Consider the following 27,387-nt stretch of genomic DNA (forward strand, 5'->3'; position numbering starts at 1 on the left):
GCACAAAATGTAAAATGCATAAGCTAAAGATAGGTTATAGATATTGGGAAACGTGCGCGCCCACACTCAGTAACACGCACACACATGCGCGCGTGCGCTCGTCCTCCACCCCCTTCTCCCCCTCTCTCTCTCTCTCTCTCTCACTCACTCACACACACTCACTCGTGTTCACCCTCACACCTCAGCAGCAGCGTGCAAATAAACGCACACACATACACACACGCACATGCACACACATGCACACACACGCGCGCGCGCACACACATACACACACACATCTCTGCATCCTGTATTTTTTTATGCATCGGGAACCGGGGCTTTATAAGCGGTCGTGGATTATGATGCCAGTTTTTATAACAGCGGAATATTGGCTTCTTCTTCGACTCCAACTGTGAACAGCAGTAAATCCCGTGCACACGCGCGCGTGTGTGGTTTTTTTTAATTTTATTTTAATTTTTCAGAATTATTTGTAATTTGGTTTCCACGTTACTTCTGAACGCCGAGAAACCGCCGAGCGAGACGCAAAGCCTACGTTCAATGCAGTTGGAACATGTCCTATGTTCCCTTTCAAGGTAAGTCAGAGCTAATATTTTTGATATTTTTGACACCCACTGCATCTTTCTTTTCTGTCCTCCTCCCCCGTTCCTCGCCATCCTCTCTCTCTCTTTCGCTGTCTCTCTCTTTCTGTCCCTCTCTTCCCTCTCTGTCACATGAAATAGGCATATCTAAAAGCACCATAGCCGACAGGTGCATAGAGATAGCCTAGAGTGCCTTGTAGATAGATACCCACACACGCACGCACAAGCACACACGGATCCCGCGCAGCGTCTGTGGTGTGGAGCTGTGCATGCGGTAATTATAGTATCGTAATAAGGTATGCATGTGCACTAGTGTCTTCTCCTGCAAAAGCATTCCTCTGTTTGAGAGCACTCACACTGCGATCATGGCCAAAAACGCTGTAATATTCCACTAATGATCCTGTGGTGTTGTAGAGTGTAAGGAGTTTATAGCGACACGATGCTAGTTGAGTGTGCAGCATCTCTACTGTTTATATATAATGGAGTTTATACTGCTCTTATCATACTTACAGGCTTATTAAAAACATGAATTAGTGTAATGTGCTCATAGAAACTCTTAGGGTTGTATGAAGTACTGGATTGTGGTTTTATTACTTCATTTGCTTCTAATCTCATATACAATTTGCGAGATAGCCCCTTAGGGACTTTTCACTCTGATATTTCATGAAATATGTTTGATATTTTGTTGGTATCCTAAAAAGTCTGTATCTTGCTTTCCGTGTGCAAAAACTTTGGCCAACTAAATATGTAGATGACCAGAATAAGAAGCTACTTCATTGTTCTTGGTCTTTTATGCCCTCATATTCGAGTGTGAGTGGGTGAAAGGTGCTTCAGTGTACGGTAAAGGCAGATTCCCTTGGTATCATTGCACTGCAATTGTGACTAATGCTATATGTGAGCAGGCGTGCTGCAGTGAGCTGCCTCACATCTATCCAGTCGTAACATTCAATTTGCAGTGTGTGTGTTTTTGTGTGTGTGATTAGAGGGTCTAATTTGGGAAAAGCACGGTCCCTTAAGTGTGATAGCTGAAGTCAGACCAGAGTGAAATGTAACGCCCAGCGCAAAGTTTGGAGAAGCCGTGAAGGACTGGGGGTGATTTGTGTGAGTACCTGTGATCAAAGAGGGTAAAACTGTAGCAGTGTGTGTATCTGTGTGAGAGAGACAGCAGTGTGTAGTCAGTGTGTGGGTTCAGGAGAGAGTGGAGGTGTGCTGCATGTGACTGTAAGGGTGAGAGCGAGTGATGGTGCATGTGTGGATGCAAGCACACACTCACCAACCTGTAACCCTTTGTAGGACAGAATGTGTGCCTCTAAAATGGAGACTAATCTCGACCCGAAATACCCAGCTGTCAGCTCCTGGACTTCACTGTGACCCCGAAGTCATCGTCTAAGCTGCGCGTGAAAAGAGAGACCAAATGTAACTGTGGCAGCCAACTTGGTTGATTTTGCTCTTTATTCCCTCAGAGCACAGCAGATAATGGCTAAAATGCCCACCTGTGCAAGTGCAGCTATAGATGTTGGTTGCATAATATTGGTGAGATGCTCTGCCACTGTGTTTTGTGTGTGTGTGTGTGTGTGTGAGAGAGAGAGATAGAGAGAGAGAGCCCACTCTGGGAGTCATTGCCAGGAAATTGTGAGCACAGCGCTGCACCTACAGAACCTGCCAGCGACGGCACTGAGTACTCTTTCTCTGTGATCGCAGAGACGTTTTATTTTCAGCATTGTTTTGTTGGATTTTATGGAGCTAACCTGTGTTTAGTCTTATAAATAACACAGAAAGCCGAATGCTTGAAAAATGAACAAGTTTAAAGGCGTTGTCTTATGCCGTCATTTACAGTGAATATTTAATATATGACTAAAATTTTGTAGTTTAACCGCTTATAGCAAATTGGATAAAAGTTCCCTGTCAGTTAATAGGAAATGTAACACAATTTTTAAAAATCTGTCATTTCTGTAATCGTGGATAGAATTTAATAGTGTTTGCAGGTTTCAGCTTTTGAATTATGAAACATATGCTGCTATTCTTTCTTTTATATCGTTGACTGTGTCCAGCAAATGAAGCAGTCTTAAGATGAAATGTTGGAAGTTTCCACATTTTATAGACCAACCAAATAAACTGTCAAATATATGTTGGTTTACCAACTCTGCAGATAAATACTCTATCCCGCTTCCTTGTCTACCTATGGATTAGCAGCTCCATGGTTACTCAAAGAGATTATGTAACACTGAGTGATATTTATTGCTGCACAGTGACTCAACATTCAAAGATAAAATATGTGGCAAGATGGCTGATATTAGCGTGACATGGGTTTGAGATGAGATTCAGATCAACATAAGGGGAGAAAGGGGCCTCAACAAGCTTGCAGATGTATCTGAGCCCATACTGACGAACGCGTTCATCTAATGTACCAAGCAAGCCATTTGCAGTCATGCCAAGTACCGGCTCAGATGAACAGGCAGTTAGTGGGAGGCAGGCAGCAGCAGCAGAGATGGACCTTCCTATCTTGGCTAAATCTTTCTCTTCCCTCATTCGCTCTCTTAAACTCACACCTTCTTTCAGTCTATCTCTTTCTCCTTCTTTTTCCCTTTCTCACTTTCTTCCATTGTGGTCGACCCCCCCTCATGCTGATCCACCCACTCACTCTCACACACATCGTTTTCTACCTCCTTGCTGTCTCCTCTCTCTCCTTCTCTTAACCTTCTCCACAATGGATGTATCCCTGAGTGCTGATGGACTCTGTGAAAGCAAGAAGCCATCCACTGAGCCATCCCTGGCCTTGTCGATTTTACAGTAGTTTGATACAGCAACTCCTGTCAAGCATGACCGTAGTTAAAGAGACAGCACACCACCAATGCACTGCAGCACTCCTGTTCTCTGTCCTTCTCGTTCCCTCTCTTTCTCCCATGTGACATAAGGGACTGTCTTACACCCCTCCACTGCTCAGGCTGTGCCAAGAACCATCATCTGTTAGACTATTACAGTACTGCATGCACGAGATTCATGTAGCTCTGTGCACTAGATGGTCTGTCAAAGGAGACAGCCCTTTCATTTTCCAGTGGTGCGGCGAGTTTATTGAAGATGGATTCATGGTGTCTTTTTCATGTGTTGTGTAAAATTAGCGGCAGGATCAACCAATGATGAATGCACTGCTGAAGTGATTTGTTTTTAATCACATGTGTAGGATTGAATTTTCCATCTGGAGACCTGTTCACAGATCTTTAATGTTCTGATTTTTTTTTTTAATCTGATTTTTTTTTTTGAATCAAAGAATCCCATGTCCAAGTTCAGGGATGTTTTAAATCTGCCGGCCAAATCCCTGCTGAACGTGGCAAGTCAGCACTTTTAAATGTCAAAGCAGACTGTGCCTTCCGCCTTTTCAAGTATCCCTGAAGCTTCTTGGTCAAAGACATGTTATAATGTCTGGATATTGAAAACAAAAACACCAGTCCTGTCATTATTCTTGCCCAAAACTAGAAAGTCAATCAATAATCTTTATTGGTTTATTCACATAATATTTTATGTATTAGGATCCAGTCAATAAGGGCATAATGTGTATCATACAAGTTGCTGACAAAGCCTGTTCAGGCATATATTATCTGGGATCCATTTCAATGTCTATAACACTTTGTTGTTCAATCAATAACTGACAACAGCAGCATAAAACACAGACCCCAAAACTAAATATCCATCAAGCACCAAATGAGGGTAGATTTGCCACAATATTGATGCAAGTAGTCATTTTAAAAAAGTAGATCCTGAGATTCTGCGAAGGATGAGGAATTTGATTAAATGATTAAGGATCAATTATTTTGTAAAACCTGTAGAGGTGCTTTTATGTTTGAGCCTTAAGTACCTTTAATAGTTTCAGTACAATTTTGAACTCAAATTTTGTTGCGTTCAGGTTTGAACTGATGCTCTATTGATTTCAGCTCTTGTTCTGACATCCTATTCCATTTGCAACATAAATATATTATTGGGTACCAGGCCTTTTAGCTTGTGTGTTAAAAAGTTAATTGCGGGTACTGGATTTACACCACAAATTGTGACAATATGTATCCAATAATAATATAACAAGTTGACATACTGATAATTCAAGAATTGATTTGCTATTTTGTAGCAACTGTATCTTTTATCTTCTTTGGAGCCAAATGCATTCAGTGCCACAAAAGTACGGTGCATCATCTGCATATAGTTTGAGCCATTTATAGATTCATACAGGCAAAGAACTATTGCTTAGTCCAGTTGTTATTTTTTTGTGTTCAGCACATCTTCTTTATTTGTTTGCCTATTTGTTGCCCAGCACTGAACTAGCTTTAGTAAAGACTGTCTGGGACCTTATCTTATAAGAGCCTATAGTGCTTTAGTCATTCTTGGGAAAACAACATGAGGCTGCTGTAACTGAGTCGCTAGGAGCAGTGACTTTTTAGATTCAGCTGCACTTTGGGTGCATGGGTAATTTAATTCTGCTGCAAAGAACGAGTGGAATGACTCAATGGGTTAGTGCAGGGGGAGAGAATGTCTTGGCTTTTGATTGATCTTGTCAGGATTCAGCAAAAAGGTCAGGATGAGCTGCTTCTTGTCTCTGGAGCCAATCAGAAGGCTGCCAATCTGGAATAATGATCTCCCTCTGGATATGGTTGGCTCATAATCTTGCAGGCATGATGTCATCCAACACCAAGGATCCATGTGATTCAGAACTGAGATTTTAGCCAAACACCCTAGGCAGCATGCAAAGTTACTGTACATATGTCATTAGTATGAGTCATGTTGTGACCAATGGATGGACTAAATTCATGTTATTAGGTGATACTCATTACTTTCTCAGAGAGTGCTGCAACTTTATTTCACATTATATAATTACTGAACTTTGATCATTTCAGCAAGGCTGGTCAGTGAGGTTTTTTTTTTATCATTGTGTTTGCCTGTTCAAGTATCACTAATTTGAAAGTAAAAGTTTTCAAACTGGCATGACTTCACAAGGTGAACTTTTTATGAAACCTAATAAAGAAAATCATAGTTTTCAATATTTTCTGCCAGGCCAAAAAGGCCCATCGTTTCTTTTGACATGCGCATTCAAAGTGGTACATTTCAAGTACCTTTTATAAATTCCCCCTGAAATAGCTGGAGGGCCAGTAAAATAAGGGCTGATACCACAGGCTGTAAAATAATGGCCTGTGAAATAAATAAAAAAGAAAACATCTCGGTGCACTGAAGCCTGAAGCTGGATTAAACCTCAGTGTCAGGCTATCAATCTCTGAATGAGGTATATAGTTCTCTCTGCTCAGTCTTGCATTCAATGACTTCACCAGACTGAATAAGGCTATACTGCACTGCTGGGTGTTTAATTAGGGCTCCTGTAGAGTCATTTATTTCAGGTGTATTTCTGTTTTTATCTCATCATGTTTATATGTGTGTGTTTGTATAATTCTGTGTATGTGATTTTTTTTTACAGTATTTGTTTGGTTGTAAATTCAAGGCAGAGGCGCTGCAGTCTCCTGTTTAGTAGCATGAAGCGGCTGTATTACTTATGGAAATCACGTTACACAGTGAACTGAAAATTCTTTCAAATAAAGTTTAATTGTGAAGCATTTGATCTTGACTTAATTCCATATGTTTTATACTGCTGCGTGCTACTCCACCTCTGCTCCAAGAAACTTTAAAACTTTTTATAAAACAAATGTCTGCAAACAAACAAGCAAACAAACAAAAAACTGAGCAACTGAGCTTGTGCAGAGTTTTGACTTCTCAGCTAATTTAACCCAAACCATGATTTTGTTTTACAACCTGATACATCGAATGGTTTGTTACATGGAACCATCTGGGAAGTTCTCCCTGAAAACATTTAGGAAAAACTTCACAGGTGAAATACTTCCATAACCAGCTTTAACCAACCATAAGAAGTAGAGCACATTGAAGAGGGCAAAAAGCAAGCCACGCTCTGAACCCTCACAAGCAGCCTGTGGGGCTAGCTCGGGTACACGCTTTAAGCTGGCAGGTCATCGTTCTCCCAGGTCTCATGAGTCATGTGAAAATTCAGCTGCCTTCAAGTAAAGTTTACCTAAACCTAACCAAGAGCTTTTGTTGACTAAACATAACTAAATACAAATAAAAACAGTTAAAGCGATCTAAAAAAATTAAACTGTAAGTGAACTTGGGACACAAGCCTAAATGCCCTGGTTGAAAGCCTTGCGTTTTGTCCTGCTATGACCTTGTCCTCATCCTGTGACTGTGGTTTTTGTCTGTGTTTACACTGCTTCACAAGAGGTAGACGTGTTGCCAAAACCCCAGAGTTCTGGGTGGTGTTTGACTTCTGCCTCCGCCAACTCCGCATCATCTGAAAGTGTAATTTGTCATAAGTTGTTTCACTAGTCTTTGGCAATTGACCTATTCTTTCATTTAGGATGTGTTGTAATTGAAAGTGCCATTTTGGGGGCATGAAGAGGTGCATTGTTTGAAAAAAAAATGTAATTAATTAATTTTAGGTGATATTATTAACACAAATTGATTTAAATTGAAACATTTTAGTGACAGAATCTTTAAGAATAAGTAAGAGTGTGAAAATAGAGCAATGTCTGCTGTTTTTACATGTCTAATGTGAAATTTACACATGAAAGTAAAAGGGAGTAAGCAGAGTGGACACAACAGATTAAATACTAAGCTGCAACTAATAATAATCCATAAATCCTTCATAAGTCATATGTCAAACAAAAGAAAAAACAGGTGCTTTTGACTGTAGCTTCTAAAATGAAAAATATATATACAGTAAACTGCAGTACACACACAATTATGTGCATATTTTTGCACGTAAATTTCATTTCTAACACCTCCATAAATTCAGTTTAGTGGTTTATCAGAATCAGAATCAGAATCAGAATACTTTATTGATCCCTGGGGGAAATTATTTTTTGTTACAGTGCTCCATTTTAAACCAATTTTACCCTACCACCTCACAGCTAGAAGACCCAGGATTGATCCTTGGCTCATTCTCTGCGCAGTTTGCATGTTTGTGTGGGTTTTCTCTTGTTTCCTCCTACATCACAAAGATGTGCAAGTCAGGGAGAGTGGAACTCTAAATTGCCCATAGGTATGAATGTGAGCGTGAGTGGATGTCTGCCTATCTGTGTTCAACCTGTGATGGACTGGCGACCTGCCCGGTGTCCTGCTATCCGCCCAGTGCATGCTGGGATAGGCTGTAGCCCCAGGTGTGCCAGAAAAGGATTAAGTGGGCAGAGAAATTAAATGAATAAAAGATTAACCTGAAGCATCATTCTCTACATTAAAATATGAAATAGAGTAGTAGAATATGTAGGTTTCTGTGATTCTCTCTTTATGGACTTGAACAGGCTGTAAATACATTTTAATGTAAATTATTTAGAGCTGATGCATAATTAATTATTACAATAATTATTTATAATGATGTATGAATAATAGTTGATATTATTATTTACTATTACTGTTCTGTTTTAACATAAATGCCAAACATTTTTAGTTACTGAACTGTGATTGTCTGTTGCTTTTCAATACTGACCTGTGCATTTGCAATTTTGCACACAATATAGTATTTTTTTTCATATACAAAAGTACAGTTTATTATAACAACACTCGTACATACTGAATATCTTACAATAGTATGCATAACTAATTGCACTTTATATTCTGACCACACTCCACAGTACTTGCTTTTTAATTTTATTTATTTTCTATGCTTATGAATCTTTAAATTTTAGTTTAATTGGTTAATTTTATGCAATTTTAACACAAAATAGGAATCTAGGTGCTGAAGTTAACCACTGTGTTTTGCAGTGTAAACTTCTTGATTGAGTCTTAATTCATAGTTCTAGTCTTGTGAGGACGTATGTCTGTCTTGGTGCAGTAATCTGAATTTTCTTTGGACATTAACTTTCACCTTTTTACTGTTATTTTTCTAGACAAAAAACAAATAACAGAGAAAATCATCTGCTATGTAGTTTGAGTCCTAAACCCCTTTCTTTCACTTTGTGTTACATTTAGGAAGGACTGATCTGCTTACTGTTTAATAATACTGCTATACTGTTTATGGGTTATAATGTTAAAATGACATTTACATAAGTGACCTCTTGTGGTGAGTAAGTGAATGTAAAAAAATAAAAAATCAGCTGCTGTTGTTACTGTTGGATGTTTAGGTGGGATCACTGTGGTGAGGAAATTAACAAGAAGCTTGCTGCAGGTGAGAGAAGTTTGTCTTTTGGCCCTTTTGCCAGAAATGCTTTCCAGCATGCAATAAACATTGTAATAATAGGACATATATGAACAGAAACCATGATCTTATCTTTAACTTAAGTAGCTTTTAGTTCCTAAACAGTGACTGAAAAACAAACAAAAATTTGCTGAAATAAATTAATCAAACTCTAAAAACAATGGGGACAAAGTATTGGACCTGAACCCCAGTCTCCTGAGTGAAAGTTCTGTGTTTCAGTACTGACTTTACTCCCATTTCATTACACATAGATTTTTATCAAGGGCCCCTTTCATCCCATTTTAACCCATCAGAGTATCTTTTACTGCTCTTTAATACTGCTAAGCCCTTTGCTTTGGGAGTCATTGACCGTTTCCCTATTCTGTTGGTAACAACACAGGTTCTCTGTAAAGGCATAGCTGCATACTTTAGCTTGATCTGTAGTCCTGTTGTGAAGGGATTAGGTTGTTCCAGCCCACTGTCATTTCCACAGGGTCAAAAACTGCTGCTTAGTTTGATTTCCTGGCAACTGAATATTATGCAGCAAGTGTTATTTAGTGTCTGTGCTGTGACGTGCTGGGTTTAGGCAACAGTGATCGGAGTCTTCCAGTCCAATTTCATTGCACATGCATTCTTTTGAAGGACCCTTTGGTCTCCCATTTTAATGCACTGGGTTAGCAACATTTTTTTTAGTGTGCAGGGTTAATCTTAACCTATTTAGGTACTTATTGTTCAATAACCTAACCACCACCACCTTTATTACGAGTGGACTAGAGAACTTTAATCTCACAGTACCAAAACTCACTGGGCAAGAGCATGGATAGGAATAAACTCTGAATATTATTAAAAATAATGCTAATGTACTTAATGTAAGTATCACTGTGTTATATTGCTTTCTACTTCTTTTATGCCATATTTTGAATGAAAATGTTTAATTTATACCACATACTCTTTATTTTATAGATACAGCGATTATTTTGCAGAATTTAAAATATAAATGTACTATGTTATGCTGTTTTCATACGCTCAGTCATATATCAATAATTCAAAAAATCTCCAACTGCAACATTAAAGTTATAGTACATGCTTACAATTCTGAAAAAGGACATTATGTATTGACTATTTTTATTTCAGCTACTTTAGGTTATTTTGATACTAAAACTTTTGCAATCCTAGACATTTAAATACAGACTCTGAGTTTAGTCCAGTACAAAACAATATGAAGGCTTTCCTGCAGTGCTGTTGTATCAGGGGCATAGGACTGCATATGAGCATGAAAATCTCACATTTCTACGCCAATTTTATACGCTGTATTAATATTTTATTTCCTGGGGGTCTTGACAAAAATATTACCCAAAAGATTATAATTTATGATACATCAGTTTAATTTTCATGAGAAAAATATCACAAACTAATGCGTCAAAGTAATTTAAAGTCTTGAATGTAGCAGCATCAGACTGTTTTTATTGTGACATACGTGTTCGTGTTCTTTTAGAATGATCGACGGTAAACTAAAAACCGTGTGCTAAACAAGCACTCCACTTCCTGTCTGTCTTTTAGCCGTCTTAGCTTTATTTTCATAGTTAATCATTTCGTATCATTTTGTAGCATAAATTCCAGCTGTTATATTTATGGCCTGGGAATAAACCTGTTCTCATCCCCTTGTTTTGTGCATTTTAACTCCAAAATTTCCGTAAGCTGTATTTCCATTTGAAAGCTTTTATAACCAATTTTTTAAAGTAGATTATGTAGGTTCTGCATCCATTTTAGATGCAGATGAGAGCAATTTGTTATCTGCAAGTTTCACAAGAATGGTTATGTGCACTGTATTTGTCTGTGTACCCCTGCGCTTATGTCTCTCTTGTGTCACTGTGTGTAATATGTGTGTGGTAGTGTTTTACCTCCACTAAAAGGACCTGATAAAGGTTAGCAGTCTCACTCAACAGCTGATGGTAAATTTAGCCTCTTTTTCACACAGTCCCACACACGAGCCTTTCTCTCCTGTATCAGACCAAATCCAGGCATGTTCCTGCACTGAAGAGATGTGCCATTATTTAAAGTATTAATTATCAAAAACAGAGATGGTTATAATGTTTCGGGGAAAGATTTCCATTTTGTGTAAAGGGCAAAAATCTGGATTATGTTTGATGAGTGTTGGTCATCTAAAGAAGACAGGTGTATTTCTAGATGCAAATGAATGTAATGGAACAACTGTTGTTTCTGATTAATGACACTGTCAAACAGGTACCGATGGATGGTGATGAGAACGGCTTGCAGGATGCCAAAACCACACTTTTAATTTGGTGTTCTCGCTTAACTCTCATCTTTAAATTTGGAAATTGCGAGGCTCACTCAGGAGAATCTAATATTTGCTGGGCCCATTTAAGAACAGAGGGAAACAAATGCTTCAATCTAAGGAACACTGCAGGAAAGAGGCCATTTTTGGCATTGTAATGTGTTTTTGTGATCCAGTCTAAATCTAACCCAGTGTCCCATTTCTTAAAATGATCTGAGGTCTTAAGATTGCTACCATAAGTAATCCTGTGGAAAACAGAAATGTATCACCTACTGTGCCCCTTTTAAGAGGTCTAAAGTTGCATCAGATGAGCTCCTCTGGTAATTTCTCTGTGCTGTATTTGCATGCACTGTGCTCTGGTAATCATATTACTGACATTTTCTAACTGCTCCCAGCTCGAGCACATGCTGACATTATTTGTGGGTGAAAGGTTGCTTTGCAGATACTACAATCCAAGTGGTTTGCCACAACACTGTGACCTTGCAGTCCTGGAGCCAGACTTTATGTAACACATGCAGTGACACGGAACATGAACATATGACAGAGCTACCGTGCGCTAAGCTGGTTTCCCTTTTGCAGTTGAATATGTTTGGTGTTAAATAAAAGAATACATGGATATTAATCATCTTAAAACGAAATGTGCTGGTGTGCAGCCTCCTCTTGCCTACATAAATAGGGCACACGTGGCCAGGCCATTAATTTCATTTAATGTTTAACGTTTTAATGTTTTCACTGTTATACTGTTTTCTTATTTATGGATATATTTGTGCTGTGATTGTTAACACGTGGTTTACACTTTAAAAAAATATTTATATGTATAATTTTTTTTTGAAGCAGGAGACAAATCTATGCTACAGGGATGCTTGCTTCTAAAACCTATATTTCTACAGCTTACCCCATGGGTAATGGTAAGAGACAAAAAGTAGCTTTTTGTCTCTTACAGGAGAGTCCAAAACAAAGATATACCAATTCTGGAATCAAGCGCTTGGCTAGCGGAATACACTAAGGAGTTCAGAGGGCCAGCTGTGTGGCCAACAACACAAGCCAGATGCTCAGACGGCTTGGCAGGTGGCCAGTGACGGACTCAATGGGGCCAAGGACCCTCGGGTGGCTTCGTTGGAGGCCATTGACAGAGACTCAAGCGGTGCAGGACCAGGCAGCGCAGAGACCTCTGCTGAATATGGAGCAGGCTGCGGTTGCACAGGGCACAAAGCAGGCTCTAATGACCCCCTGGACTCAGGCAGACAGAAACCCATTAGCTCTGGTTCAAGCTCTGGTGATGGGTGTCCTTCAAGCTCAGGTAGAGAGGGACCCAGTGGCTTGGTTCCTGAAGCAGGCGGTGAAGTGGAGGCTGGGGCAGCTCGGCTGAGCACCCTGGCTCCTGTGTCAGGTCGGTGCTCAGCTGATCTTATGCCTGAGAGAAAGCTGGAGGTGAGAAAATGCTGTCATTCACCACAGCTGGTTTCACTGGAGGAGTCATGGAAGGTGGGTTGAGGAGCACCGCTGAAGCTGAAGGTGTATTGGGGGCCGAGTCCTCATCCTTCGACCACATTCCTGCCAGGAAAGAGGCAAGTAATGAATGATCAGGCTGAGGCGGTAAAGAGGAGGGTCTCATCCACTGCTGTGGTGATGTTGAGGCTAGAGAGCTGAGGTCTGGCAATAAGTTCAGGAAACCACTTCTTATTACTGAGGGCTTTGGTGACGGAGATGTGTGTGTGTGTATGTGTTAGTCCCCATAGTGAAATAGTTCCTCTGCATTTAACCCATTCACCCGGTGAAGCAGTGGGCAGCCACCAATGCAGCGCCCGGGGAGCAGTGTGTAGGGACGGTACCTTGCTCAGGGGTACCTCAGGGTAGCTGTTCAGTGGAGTCGGACCCCCGACCTTCTGATCATGGGGCCACCACTCTACCTACTGAGCTATCCCTGCTGCAGAACAGCGTGGCTGCGAAGCTTGTGTGGAACGTTGCTGAGGTAGGGAATAGATGGCTGACTGTGAAGAGTTTTAGGTGGGGTGCTGCTGTAGTGAAAATGGGGATTGAATGGTGGAGACAAATTCCTGTAGCCAGGTTGGCAATAAGTCTGCATACTGGGGCCAGGCATGAACCAAACTGTAGATCCTTTGCCTGAACTTCACTTTTTCCTCCAAATGAAAAGGGAACAACCACCGCCCACTGAGAAAGTGAACTGGTTGGAGTCTACTGTCAAGACCTGCAGGATGCAGATCGTGTGGAGATGAATGAGCACCCAAATGCAAATGATGCAGGAGAACAGGAACTGGTTAACATAAGGCAAGCTATTTATTATAAAACAACAAAAAACTAAAATGCAACAAAAAACCTAAACTTGGAAATACTAAAACATGAAACCTGACAGACACAGATAGATAAACATCTCCTTAATGCTTTGACAGATGGATAAAAACATATATTTTGATCATGGGCCGTAAATAAAAGATGGATGACCTATTTATATATCTCCTTAATGGGTGGGCCAGTCACAATGAAACTTTGCACGAACATCGTCACACATGCAGCGATTATTAACATCTGTATGGTTTTTGAAATTGTTATAAATCCCAGTCCCTTTCATTTTTGTATTCATTATCCGAACGCAGGGGGATTATGCATTTCTATTTTTAATGCATTTCTTTCTCGTCTCACGTGACTGTGTTCTTTCTGTTTAATGTAACTTAACGGTCAGTGAACTTTATATCTGCGGTGGAATTTTGTTGGTCACCACTAGATACGGGATGAAGGATGGGCTTTTGCTACCTATAAATAATTTTAGCTTGAGGCATTTCTGTAATTGTTTCACTTTTAAGACCAAGAAGCTATGTGGTGACAATATCCATATGACTTTTCATGTACGCCATCAATATATGGGTAGATATTAACGCAGTGTATTTATCCATCTGCTTGTATGGTCTGCAGTTAAATAGATATTGAAGTGGATGGATGATGTATTTAGATTGACGGACCATATCATGTGCATCAATAGAGTGTAGATTCAAAGTATATATATGAATATTCAAAGGAGACTGTATATAAGACACTGAGAAAGTACTTGATTTTAGGTCATTATCTTTGTGCATTAGGGCAGCGTTTTACATTTAACTTAGCTAAATGGAGTTGCAAGCTGAGCTTATACTTTCTGCCGACTGGTCACAAGTTTCAAGTTTGTTTTAGGCAACAGTGTCTGTTGGTTGGATTTGGTGCTCAACAACAGAAACACAAACATGCTAAATTACTTTGTTTTAATGTTGCGAAAAGACTCTTAATTATGACTCAGGAAAAAAATTAAGATTGCTAAATATTGGCAGTATACTATCTTCTGGTAGAGTAACAAACTAACCTGAAGCACACATTTTTCCTGTAAAGGAGAATCTTAGACTCTTTGCATATAGATGTTGTTGTGTGTCAAACTGTGGTGCCTCCCAAGTGATGTACTGCAGTGCTAATGCATTGTTTAGTCAGCACTTTACACCTGAGCGTATGCAGCTGTGGACATGTGAGGTTTTATTAACTACCCTTTGCTTCAAGGACCGAGGGAGGTCTAAAGCATAACACTAGATCTTAACTGTAAAATTACAAATAGGAATTTTAAAAGAAAACTGCGGTGAAATTTGTATGTTTTAGATTCTGGACACGACTGCAGATGGTGTAAAGAAAGGTTAAAGAAAATAAAGAAGAAAGAAAAAACAGGTTTGGTGTGCATTGATCTCAAAGTGGATGTCAAATTTGTGTCCAGCTCTCATTCGCTTGTCTGTTCTCATCAGCGGTGTCTGCAGGCCACTGTCGCTTTTGCTCGCGGAATCTATCACATAAAGAAAGCATCTGATATGATAAGAGGACTCTATTATCTGACTGGTTTAATCGAGGACGAGGTATGTGTCTGATCTTTCAAGTGATGTCATCACCTCACCCACAGAATAAACTCACAGAGCGGAGAGCAGACATGGAGATAATGTACTGTAGGGAAACAGGAAGAGCTGACTTGCATAATATGAATGCCAAGCTGTCCCCTAAAGACAGAGCATGCACTTCATACAAATGCAGCATAAACACCCAGCGTATGCTCAGTTTCTGTTTGTCTTGTAATGCAAAGGGAAAGCAGGAAATCGCAAAACAGTGAATGAGTCAATAAACACATTTATGGAGATCCTGACTCTGCTGGGACTAAGTTTGAAAATTTATATCTTGCAATTTTATGAATGAATTCTTGGAACATTTATGTTTCTAGGGGAGGTGTGCCGAGCATATCCCACCTGTTCTTTTGAAGCAACCCTTCTGATTTTATTCATGTTGTTACCCCATTTAGGGACTGTTTGAACTGCTGGGGTTTAGCAGCTTTGCCAGTTGATGACTGTTGTTGTGGGATGAGGAGATAATATGTCACTTACAGGACTTTTATTGTATTTTTTAGCAGGCTTGCAGATGTGAACCAGCAAAACTTTAGGTCACAAGCACACTTCTCAGTCCCTCCAGGGAGAAAAGAATGTTGCATGTTTACTTAACCTGCCATGACTTTGGAGTAAAGATGTGACTTAATGGCATCTGGCAGGAATGGCTGCTGCGCGTTGGAAGCCCGCTGCTTATGTCTGGCTTGCAGGGAAGCCGGATGGGCTTCCATTTGGAGGTAAATGTCGGTTTATATTAGTAGCAAAGCGGCACGACTATAGCGTCTAACTCTTGCGGAGCTGACAGTGACATCACTTCAAAGAGTCTGACATTATCATTAACATTAAATGGGACGAGTGAATGAGTTCACAGTGACACGTGTCTTTGTCTACATAGCTGATGTCACCTCCATACTGACCTGAACATGTATAAAAGCACCATCACTCTGTCTCACACCCACATGTAGCTCTGTTTAAATCGAGCTAACAATGTCAGGCTAGGCGAAATATATCAGCTGCAGTACACATTTTTTTCATTCATTACATGAGAGGTAATTTTAATACAGTCTGGTGTTTATATGCACTGAATTATTTAAAATAAAACAGTGTGACATCCACTAAGGTGATGAATATATTATGGATGTTTCTTCCTCCGGCAGCTATCTTATCTCTTTGGCAACTATTTCTTTGCACGATCCCCAACCCAGAGAACCAGTTCAGCCTAGACGCTGTACCACTTCTGGAAAGCATGGTAGCATACGTCCAAAGGCATTTACATAAACTCAGAAAGGCAGAAATGCGCAGCCAAAGTAACCTTATGCTCTTCATTTTATGTGTTCTTTTTACCTTGGAAGTTAGATGTTGATGCTGGGAGGGATCGCATACACAAGTTGACTATGTTCTAGCTGAAAAAAGAATTCTTATTTTGCTCCCTAACAAGTTTCTGTAGAGTCATTCAGGAGAATAACCTACAGTTTTGTTATAATAATGAAGTATAATTAAACAACCTCAGCTGTGTATGTAAAGTATAAAAACATGCATGAGATGGAACTCCTTGTATCCAAGTATCTTGAGTGCCTAAAGGTAACCAAACTGAAGATGAAAAAGAAACTTATAAATGGTCTCAGATCAGACTCAAAGCTGTTGGAGGTGTGTTTGTGTTATATGGAGCATTTTTATTCTGTTTGGGTTTCTTTGTATTGCAGTTTACATAAAGATTTGCACTGTTTAAGCTGATTAAGAAGTTACAGATAAAGTACAGACATGGTTCCATTCATGTTCTGTACATGTTTAGCTAGCTATCCTTACAGAGACCCAAATATGGACACTACAGAGTCACACTTACCTGCAGTCCTTCTGCAAGGCAAAAGAATGTCACCTCTGAGTCAGTGATGGTGTGGGTAGTTGAAATGCTGTTTAGCTGAAAGAACCAGAAAGGGAATGACTACTGCTTGTAACTTCTGAGGTAACATGCCTGCCAGTAGCAATTTTCTCCTACTCAGATTAGTTCTGTCTTTTTTACAGCAGGGGCAAAGCAAAAAGACCAACAACAGCACAAACACAAACAAAAGTTGGCTACATTTCTTACATTTGCTTCACATATTTTTGACACTGTCCACAAGTGGCAGCGGATAACTATGGAAGCCCGTTTCCGCCACTAAAAAAAAAAAAAAGCTAGTATCCATAACTCGAAATTTCGAGTTATTTTCTCGAAATTTCGAGTTACTTTTCTCAAAATTTTGAGTTAGCTCTGCCAATCAAAAATATACGTGAATGAGGTCGCTTTCTTGTTACCCGGAAGCATATGGTGCAGGACCGCGCACTCAAAAACGGATCCCAACAAATTAAAGTATGTTTGCTGATAGTAACACCATGTGATTCAGCTAATAACACAGGGATTTCATCATTTGTGAAGCCAGGCTGAAAACACTCAGCAATCTGTGCATTCACGACTGGATGTAATACCGGTAGCTTAGCTGTAGCATTTGTAGCTGAGGGCTTCAGCTTCCGGGTAACATAGAAATGACGTCATTCACGTAGATTACTGATTGGCAGCGCTAACTCGAAATTTCGAGTTGCTTTTCTCAAAATTTTGAGTTAATATGTCGAAATTTCGAGATAATAACTCGAAATTTCGAGAAAAAAACTCAAAATTTCGAGAAAATAACTCGAAATTTTGAGTTATGGATCCTTTTTTTTTTTTTTTTAACAGTACCAAAGCAGTAGCATTCTGGAATTTTAATAAGAGAGATATATGCAGTGAAACATGCAGTATGCAGTATCCATGCTTAATAAATACAAATAGGTTAACAAATAAAATTAAAAATAATATTAAAATTGAAAAACTGGAATTCACAGCTGGTATTTGTATAACATTTTTCTTTAATATAGTATTGCAACTTATTACTGTGCTGAATTCCTTAATCACGTTACAGTTACAGTTATGGTGTTACTTCTGTTACAAAGGCTGCAATTAAAGGAAAAAGAAAAGAAAAACATTGTTTTGTACAACTTCTGGGTAAATATGTGGAATTACTTGTATAATATTGCATGGAAATACAAGAAATGAAATGCAAACTGGATACATGCCAGAAACAGCTTAGACTTGCTATCACAAAACTCACCAGGGCTGGACTGGTAATCTGGCATAACGGGCATTTTTACTGGTGGCCCGACACACTTTTGAGCGCACCGGCCGAACACAAGTACTGACAGCCGCCCATTCGGTCATTTTTTATTACTGACACTGGATTGCCCAATTAAATGTCTTAGTGCGACTGGCCCCTCCCCTACCTTTGCTGTGCGCTCACACAGCTTGTAGAAAAAAGGTTTAATGTGGAAGAAGTGTCGAAAAGGTAGAGCTGAAAAGCTGAGAGAAAACAATAAAAACTAAAAATAAATGCAGCAAAATGTGTCAAATTAACCCACATATTAGCTGTTGGTGCTGCTGCACCATGAACAGTAGTGCCAGCAACAACTAGTAACCTCACAGGAGTCTGCTGCTGGCACCAGCTGTGGAGAAGTGAGGAAGAGCCAGAGGACGATGGAGTTACATAATCAGGAAGGGTGAGATTAAAGGATTCAGGTAAAATGCATGGCTAATTTTACCATGGGCCACTGCTAATAGCTAAAGTGTAGGTTTACATTTTTTTTTGCATGCAACAAATGATGAGTAGCATAATTGACTAATTAATGCAATCCAATTACATCTTGAAAAAAATAATGAGAAATATGCAGCAGCACCATCTGGCTAATATGTAAAAATTGGTAACAAAATTTAGCTTGTCCCAAAGCTATTTCTTCTTAATTTGTATCTAGAGCAACACAACTGGGGGGTCATCAGAAATCATTCGAAAAACACAAAAAACAAAACATCATTCATACTAGAAAGAACTGTTTGGGGACAATTTATGAACCGAATTTGGGTGTAAGAGAAAGTCAGAGTGAATAATTTTTGTGGCTCATGTAGTGTTTGCGTTTGTTTTGAATTGACGTAAGAAACTTAATGTCATCATGGGTGTTTGATTTTTTGCTACTTTACCTTTTTCCTAAAACTGAAAAAACAAGTTTTTTGAAGGGTACGATGTCACATGTTCTGTGAAACAAATCAAGTGGACCCAAGTGCAGCCAAAATGGAGATTGAGTAGCTGTTAGGTAAACTAATGAAGGCACTTAAATTACTCATTGAGTCCAAAACAGCTAAAAGATGAGAAAAATACAGAAAGAAGAAAACAACTATGAAGGCTCAAGAACATTGAGGTGGTATAATGACAACCTGATAAAGACTGAGCGAGAAAATGTGCACAAAACAGCAGCTAAGGATTAGACGAATAAACAAAGATCACAAACAGCATGAAATAAAATTATCATATATTAAAAAAAGGAGTAATTTGCCATTCTTTTAAAAAAATTCTGTTGGTTTTCTTTTGTTTGTTGGGCTTGTTAGCACAAGAAATAAATACAAACAATGAGGAGAAAATGCTAGAGAGACAAAAAAAGATGTGATCCAAATTAGCGTGTTTACATTCAGTTAAATTATTCAAAAACAAAGATCTTGCATTTCACATGATACATTGCTACATTAAAGAATACATGGACATAACTATAAAGCTACTGACAGGTGAACAATGCTCATTGCAGTACAGACATCTCAGTGTTACTTTAACACACACAGCCACCTAAATGTTGCAGTTGTCCAAACAACTGACATCCCAACAAACCACGGCAATGGTGTTCCCTGATGGTAGCGGCCTTCTGCAACACATACACCATTAAAAACTGCTCAGCACGAGGGCATGAACATCAAACCCAGAAGTTTGATGTTCATGCCCTCTCAGACTGTGGAGTTATTATACATAATATTGATACACATCTAACTATCCCAACAATAGTTTTGGTTAAAATAACCCTGCAGACAGAAAAATGACAATTTACTGTGGCAGATATGTTTCACTACTTCCATAACTCTCTGTGTCACTGCCAAAGAAAATGGAAGCAGCTTTGTCAAAATGGCATTAATTGATGCCAACTGAAGGAGATTATCCTGATCATAAAATATATGAAATTTCTTCTTCCTTTAGTTATGCTGTTTTGAACTACACCTCCCAACACTGACTTACAACATCAAAACAATAGTGAATTTTAAATTAGTGTTTTAAAAGCTGAATCACCTGGACAAATACTCACAGACATAAACGGACCAGCAAATTGTTTGATCCTCAGTGTGCACACGTTTCTGAGAACAATAAACAGAAATAAATAATTTTGCAATAAAACAAACATGGGGCTCTTTTTGCAAGATTGCCTGTGATTATGCAAATAACTCGTGCTGTTTTCTAATTTAAAAAATAAAAGGTGGTGAATCACAGTTACTCAAAATATGATCTTTAATTATTACTTATGCAAAGGTGGCTGCAGAGCACCTTCTTTCTTCAGCTTCATCAGTTGTTGTGAGCTCAACATTGTGTTCTGGCAGCTCAACTTCTGCTCTTTACTCATTCGTAACTGTGTGTGTGTATGCGGGTGCATGCATGAATACCCTTGTGTTTGCAAATGGCAGAGTATCTAATGGGCTTTTTATTGTGTACCTGTGACTGTATGCTCCTTTATGTAATTCCGTGTGTGTATTTAAGTGAACGTTCTTTTTTTTGTTTTGGCAGAAAATTGGAACACCTGCCTTTTTTGTACACTAAACATACCAGACTAATCATGTGACTCTTTATTCATGTCCTCTGCTACAGTAAAACCAGCCTAACCATGGTAGAGTGATGTTGGGGATGAATCAGAGAGGACAAATCAGTGATGCTGGAGCTCAGTATCGTGAAGTGTTCCTAATATTTTGGAGTGTGCATGTGTGTCTTTGTGTGTGGGGATTTGATGCAACAAATACTTGGTAAAAAGTGAGCTGTGAAGAATGAAGGAATATGTTATCCCTGCTGACAGATGTATGTGAGAAAACATATTTCTGTGCCATACACCAATGGCTTGAAAGGCCTCGTAGTTAATGGAGTTTGCGAGCATGTGCACTGATGAACTTTTATGCAAAGTGACAGTACAGTGATGGTATGTCATGTAGTCATAAATATCTAAGGACTGTATAGTAGAGGTTGTCTAAGCTGCTTCCAAGTCACTTAGGGGCCTGTTACTGCAGATTTGGGTCTGCTGCTGTACTCAACCTCTGTTGCATCTTCTTATGGTTCTCCCACCCCAGATTCTGGTTTAGTAGACACACTTTTTTCCTGTTGAAAGGGTTTCTTTTTCTTTGCCATCATTTCCTTAGTGCTTGCTTTAAAAGTTTCAGGCTCTGGGCTTGGTACAGTGTCTCAAGCTAGGTTTGATTGTTATTGGTGCTATATGTAGGTTGAGTTAGACTGAATAAACTGTGTGCTGGATAAATACAGGTTAGACGGGGACTCCATGTCTCAGCATTTTCACTGCTGCAGTGAAGCTGAAAAGCTAGTCCATGTGCTTCTTACTTCTAAGCTGGACTATTGTAATTCGTTATTATTCAGGTGTCCTCGCAGCTCCCCAGAAAGCCTTCCGTTGATCTAAAACGCTGCAGTGAGCATACTAACAGGGACTGGAGAGATCATATTTCGCCCATATTAGCTGCAAAGTCTTGAATGACCTAGCATCTTGGATTCATAGTACCAGATTATTCTAAAAAAAACCCAAACACTCATCTTCACCATGTAGGATTGCTTATGGTGATCAAATAAAATAGGAGGGGGATTCAATCTCCTGGGGATTAAATTCCCAGTTTGGGTTCAGGAGACAGACGTCCTCTCTACTTTTAAGTTTATGCATAAAATCTTTCTGTAGGCTCTATCACAGGGGTGGGGACCTCCAGGCCTCAAGAACTGGTGTCCAGCAGGTTTTAGATGTGTCCTTGATCCAACACAGCTGATGTAAATGGCTAAATTACTTCCTCAACATGTCTAGAAGTTCTCCAGAGGCCTGGCAATGAACTAATCATTTGATTCGGGTGTGTTGACCCAGGGTGATATCTAACACCGGCCCTTGAGGCCTGGAGTTCCCCACCCCTGCTTTATCAGTATAACCAGAACTATGCTTTAGTTGTACTGCTATAGCCTGAGGCTGCTGGAGGTTGTCCTGTAATGCACTGATTACTTCTGCTCCACTCACTATTTTCTCACTCCGCATTAGGGTTGCCAAAAAATTGCTACTCATATACTAATCGATACTAATGGAAGTTGTATCAGATTAAATAATCATTTACAACAGTTTCGATACCAACAGTGCTGTCTTTGCCTTCTCCAGCTGACACATGACTTCACACAACAAAGCCCCTGTCCTCACTATCAGCTGAGGTACTTCACATTCACAACACTGAACAGCACTTTAGCAGGAATTTGGAGAGGTCAGTAAAGTTCCCAATGTTATCACCAATGTTAACCTGGCCAGCACACATAGTAACAAGCAGTTACCTTAGCTATAGTGGCTAACAGACTGCAGTTAAATAAAAGATGAATATTGCGAGCTGAAGGGGTCGTGGATGGAATATTGAGCCATAGCAGAGAGGATTATGGATGTGTGGAGAACCAGGCGAGTTCGCTGGTTATGCAGCGGAGCGGAGGAACTGTAGCTAAACTGAGCAGGTTGGAGTGTGGAGAACTAATCTAAACAAATAAAGAACGCCGAATGGCATGGATTTCAGGCCTGAGGTGCAGAACCGAGGAAGTGAAGGACTGAGACTCAGGGCTCCAGTATATCTGCTACATTGGGTACGTTGTACGCATCTGATGACATCATCATACGGCTGTATCCATTAATACTCATGGTTATTGTGCAGTTATCTACTGCAGTATTCTCTTGAATGATAGATATCGCCAATGACTCCATATCAGTATCGGAGAAGAAGTCAAAGACACAAGCAAAAGTTTTTCCACCGAGTCTCATCTTTTCAAACTGTTGCAACATCTCCTTCTGTAGAATCTGTTAACTACTGATGGTTCATTAAAACAGTGGTAAATATGACTAAATCATACACTCATGTCTCCAACCCGTTTCTGATGGCAGCAGCACAAGTTTAGAAAATTTGAGATGTGTGCGACTGGCAGAAACTGCGTCTTGCGACAGAAGATGTGACGCCAGCTTCACGTCAGTTATACAGCGCTGTTTGCAAGGCTGGTGTGATGAGGCCCTAAGGTGGATTAGTGTGGATGGGAGACGGGCTGCAGCGGAGGCAGATGTGCACAGGATATAAAATTTTCTTATCTCTCGGCTTGCCTGGGAACGCCTTGGTATTCCCCCGGATAAGCTGGAGGAGGTGGCTGGGGAGAGGGAGGTCTGGGCCTCTTTGCTTTGCTTAGGCTGCTGCCCCCGCGACCCGGCCCCGGACAAAGCGGATGAAAATGGATGGATGGATGGATACTTTTACAAATTAAAAAACACATGTTTTTTAATTTTGTTATAGCGAGCTCTGTGGTCAATTTTAAAATACACCCTCTTTATTTTAGCATAACATTAGTTCATTTTTAACGTTTCCATAGTGTTGTTTATATAGTACATCTTTACTATATGGAATGAAATGATCAAAATGACTTAAAAAATATGAACTCCCTAGAATTTAATCATAAATATGTATTTTGTTAAATCTAAGTTTTAGTATCATGACAACCCTACTCTGGATACAATTACTGGCCACTGTTACATGTAAATAACCTTTATCTATTGTCTACCATAAATTTTGTTTCATGGTTTCAAGTGTTGCAACCCAACATCAACTCTTTTCCTCGTGCATGACAGCTCCATATTACATTTCATATATTTAGCCCAGTATTTAGACTAGTTATTTAAAAAACATTTTATTTTACACAGCCCACATATAGGTCACTGTCAAATTGTAGCTTTGAATGTTTCAGCAATATCAGAAGTGTAGTACAGAAAATGTAAAAAAAATGTAAAAAGCTAAACAAAAACTCATTCAAAAATGCTTTTTGCCATTCTCAGCAAGCAGTGAGTGCAGAAATCTAGTCTGCACATACAATAATAAGTCTAGGCACACTTTATTCACAATGTTCCCAATAGGTAAATTTAATCATATCCATCGATATTTCAGCTGAAGGGATCAAAATGTTAGTGGAATTAATTCCATCTGCAGTATCTGTCTAAGAGGAGCATGCTGAACAGCATGTGCAGCTCTTATCTGAAGCATCCTGCCAGTGAAAAAATGCTGGCTGCTCATTCAGCTGAGAGATGGGCCAGGCGGAACGAACCATGCCGGTCCTATGGCCTTCAGCTCACTGTGCCAAAAAAAAATGAAGACCTGACCGATACAGTTTACTTAAGACAAAAGCAAATATTTTCAAACTGAAGCTACAGCTTTGATGATGATTTGATTTTTATGCCAAAATGATCACGTCTCAGGGCCAGATTTGCCTTTCATTCACAACCTTTCACTCAAAACCTGTGCTGCATTTAAGTCTGATTTACAGAGACAGCTGATAATTATGCAATCAGAGACTCAGACTGACTTCAAGACAGAGTGAAGAGAAGTGTAGTTCAGATATCTTCCGTCTCAGAATAGGAGACTCTGATTGAGGTTATGCACAATCAAACTCACAGAGAAAGTATATTGGAATTAATTAAGTTAAAAAAAAAGAGGTTTTTTTTAACACTTTGTAAAAGTAATTCAGCAGAAGTTATTAACATATTACTGAGGATATAAAATATTTGCGAACTGCAAAGAAAATGCAGCAGTAACTGCTTTGTCAGTGCCTTATCAAAAGGGTGCTCTAAGTCAATACTCCAGCAAGTCGCCATATTAAATTAAGACTGATAAATTAATTAATTAATTCTGATTTGTTTCCTGTCCATGCTGTTGCTCCTATTAGCAGGATGACATCATTTGTTTGTGCTTTCCAAAACAGTTAATGAATAATAAATCAGTGTTGAAAAATAAATCAGCGTTATGATGTGACAATGCTTTAAAGGTTAGAATACTTTCGGCACAAAAACCTGGTTTGTCTAAGAAAAGGTCATGTTTTCAAATGTGGTTAGTTGTAATTAAGCTGAGGGAGGCAACTTAATTTGACTGCTATGTTTGTTAAAGGTCCTTCATCATGGTAGATGCAATAATAAATAGTTGAATATAGTGAATTATTGTCTTCATTTATGTGCCATGCAACTTGGAAGCAGTTATCTGTGATGGTATCCAGTGCTTCCATCATCCATCCACCTCAGCCTCCCTTTGATTTATGATCTAGCGCATTGTTTCGTCCTGTCACTGAAATGTGTACAGAGCACAGGCTAAAACTGAACATAGCAGATATGTTATGAAAGCAATTTTTCTTTCTACAACTGAAATGTTTTATTGCATTGGTTTGTTAAATAACGCGTGCTTCTTGTAGTACAATTTGTTTGAGAGGAGGGACAAAAGATGTGTATATGGTCTCAAAGATCCTTAAATTATATTCTTGTCAGGCTCTATTTACAGTTTGGATTACTAAACCTGCTCTGAATTGAAACATTAAGTTTTAGGGTTTTTTTTGTGCATTTCCTTAAACCAAAATGAGCCAACAAAACTTTTCAGTTGTAGAAAAAAATGGGCTTTCATAACATATCTGCTATCTAGCGTTAAAAAGTTCAAATTGATCAGAAATTATAATCGAAAGCTAAATACTAACCATAAATGAATTAGTAAAATTAAATGTCTGTATCTATATTGCACAATTTGTGAGGATCATCTGTCACAGTGGCTGCTTTCATTAATAGCTGAGATGTCTGTGAAACAATGTTGTAAGTATTGATTGATTTAATTAATTTTCTTGATTTAAGATACACAGCTTCACAAATGGTTCATTATTACGTGTAACAGTATGGAAGATAAGTTGTTTAATTCTTGTAACTTCTATACTGTACCTATAATATACTAAAGGCTTTGCTAATGATAAACAACTCTATACTGGCTGTTTCTCCAGGTCCAGCTATTAGTGTGTCTGAGTGTCAGCTGTTTGTCACACAGTGCTGAGGCATCCTGAGTTAAGGTGTTATGAGTGAGAAGTTTCAGTAACAACCCTTTGGGTAATAGGACAATGACACAGTTCCTAGTCTATCTCTGGATTGAGGACAGATGACTATAATTGTTCTTTATCTCTTAGGGACAGCTTGGCTCGACCCGCTTTCAATCAGCATGGTGACACCAAAGAGAGAAACAAAAAACACGCAGAGGTCAGGGCGCGACGAGCATGACTTGCAAGTGCTCTCACACTTGTAGAGTTGTGGCTCAGTAAGCGTGAGCTCAGCTGAACTTTGTGTATTTCTTCAAAAAATGTGTTTTATAAATTAGGAAAACTGAAAATGGAAACTTAGTTTTAAATGTGTTCATCAGTAGGATATTAAAGGTCCGGTATGGTCATAGAGCTAACTTTTATCTTGACTAGATTACTCCCTTAAATCTGAAACTTCAGCTACAGGATATGAAAACCACAGAACTGAAATCCCTGAAAATCAGTTCAGAAAACAACTTAAACTATTTATTTGATTCGTGCTGCACCCTGTGCCTAAATACAGGGAGTGCAGAATTATTAGGCAAATTAGTATTTTGTCCACATCATCCTCTTCATGCATGTTGTCTTACTCCAAGCTGTATAGGCTGGAAAGCCTACTACCAATTAAGCATATTAGGTGATGTGCATCTCTGTAATGAGAAGGGGTGTGGTCTAATGACATCAACACGCTATATCAGCTGTGCATAATTATTAGGGAATGTCCTTTCCTTTGGCAAAATGGGTCAAAAGAAGGACTTGACAGGCTCAGAAAAGTCAAAAATAGTGAGATATCTTGCAGAGGGATGCAGCAGTCTCAAAATTGCAAAGCTTCTGAAGCGTGATCATCGAACAATCAAGCGTTTCATTCAAAATAGTCAACAGGGTCGCAAGAAGCGTGTGGAAAAACCAAGGCGCAAAATAACTGCCCATGAACTGAGAAAAGTCAAGCGTGCAGCTGCCAAGATGTCACTTGCCACCAGTTTGGCCATATTTCAGAGCTGCAACATCACTGGAGTGCCCAAAAGCACACGGTGTGCAATACTCAGAGACATGGCCAAGGTAAGAAAGGCTGAAAGACGACCACCACTGAACAAGACACACAAGCTGAAACGTCAAGACTGGGCCAAGAAATATCTCAAGACTGGTTTTTCTAAGGTTTTATGGACTGATGAAATGAGAGTGAGTCTTGATGGGCCAGATGGATGGGCCCGTGGCTGGATTGGTAAAGGGCAGAGAGCTCCAGTCCAACTCAGACGCCAGCAAGGTGGAGGTGGAGTACTGGTTTGGGCTGGTATCATCAAAGATGAGCTTGTGGGGCCTTTTCGGTTGAGGATGGAGTCAAGCTCAATTCCCAGTCCTACTGCCAGTTTCTGGAAGATACCTTCTTCAA

At 39.4% G+C, this 27,387-nt stretch overlaps 1 protein-coding gene across 9 annotated transcripts in view; it reads left to right on the forward strand.

The window, feature by feature from the left end:
* The first annotated feature begins 246 nt into the window (after positions 1 to 246).
* Positions 247 to 27,387, forward strand: part of syngap1b (synaptic Ras GTPase activating protein 1b) — a 190,985-nt gene continuing 163,844 nt past the window's right edge. For all 9 annotated transcript variants that reach the window (XM_026184941.1, XM_026184943.1, XM_026184939.1 and 6 more), the window contains exon 1: positions 247 to 572. In XM_026184941.1, the coding sequence (XP_026040726.1) occupies positions 551 to 572 (22 nt within the window). In that variant the 5' untranslated portion in view covers positions 247 to 550. The remainder of the gene's footprint in view (positions 573 to 27,387) is intronic.

The sequence above is a fragment of the Astatotilapia calliptera genome, chromosome 11 (genome assembly GCF_900246225.1).
Source record: "Astatotilapia calliptera chromosome 11, fAstCal1.2, whole genome shotgun sequence".
NCBI lineage: Eukaryota > Metazoa > Chordata > Actinopteri > Cichliformes > Cichlidae > Astatotilapia > Astatotilapia calliptera.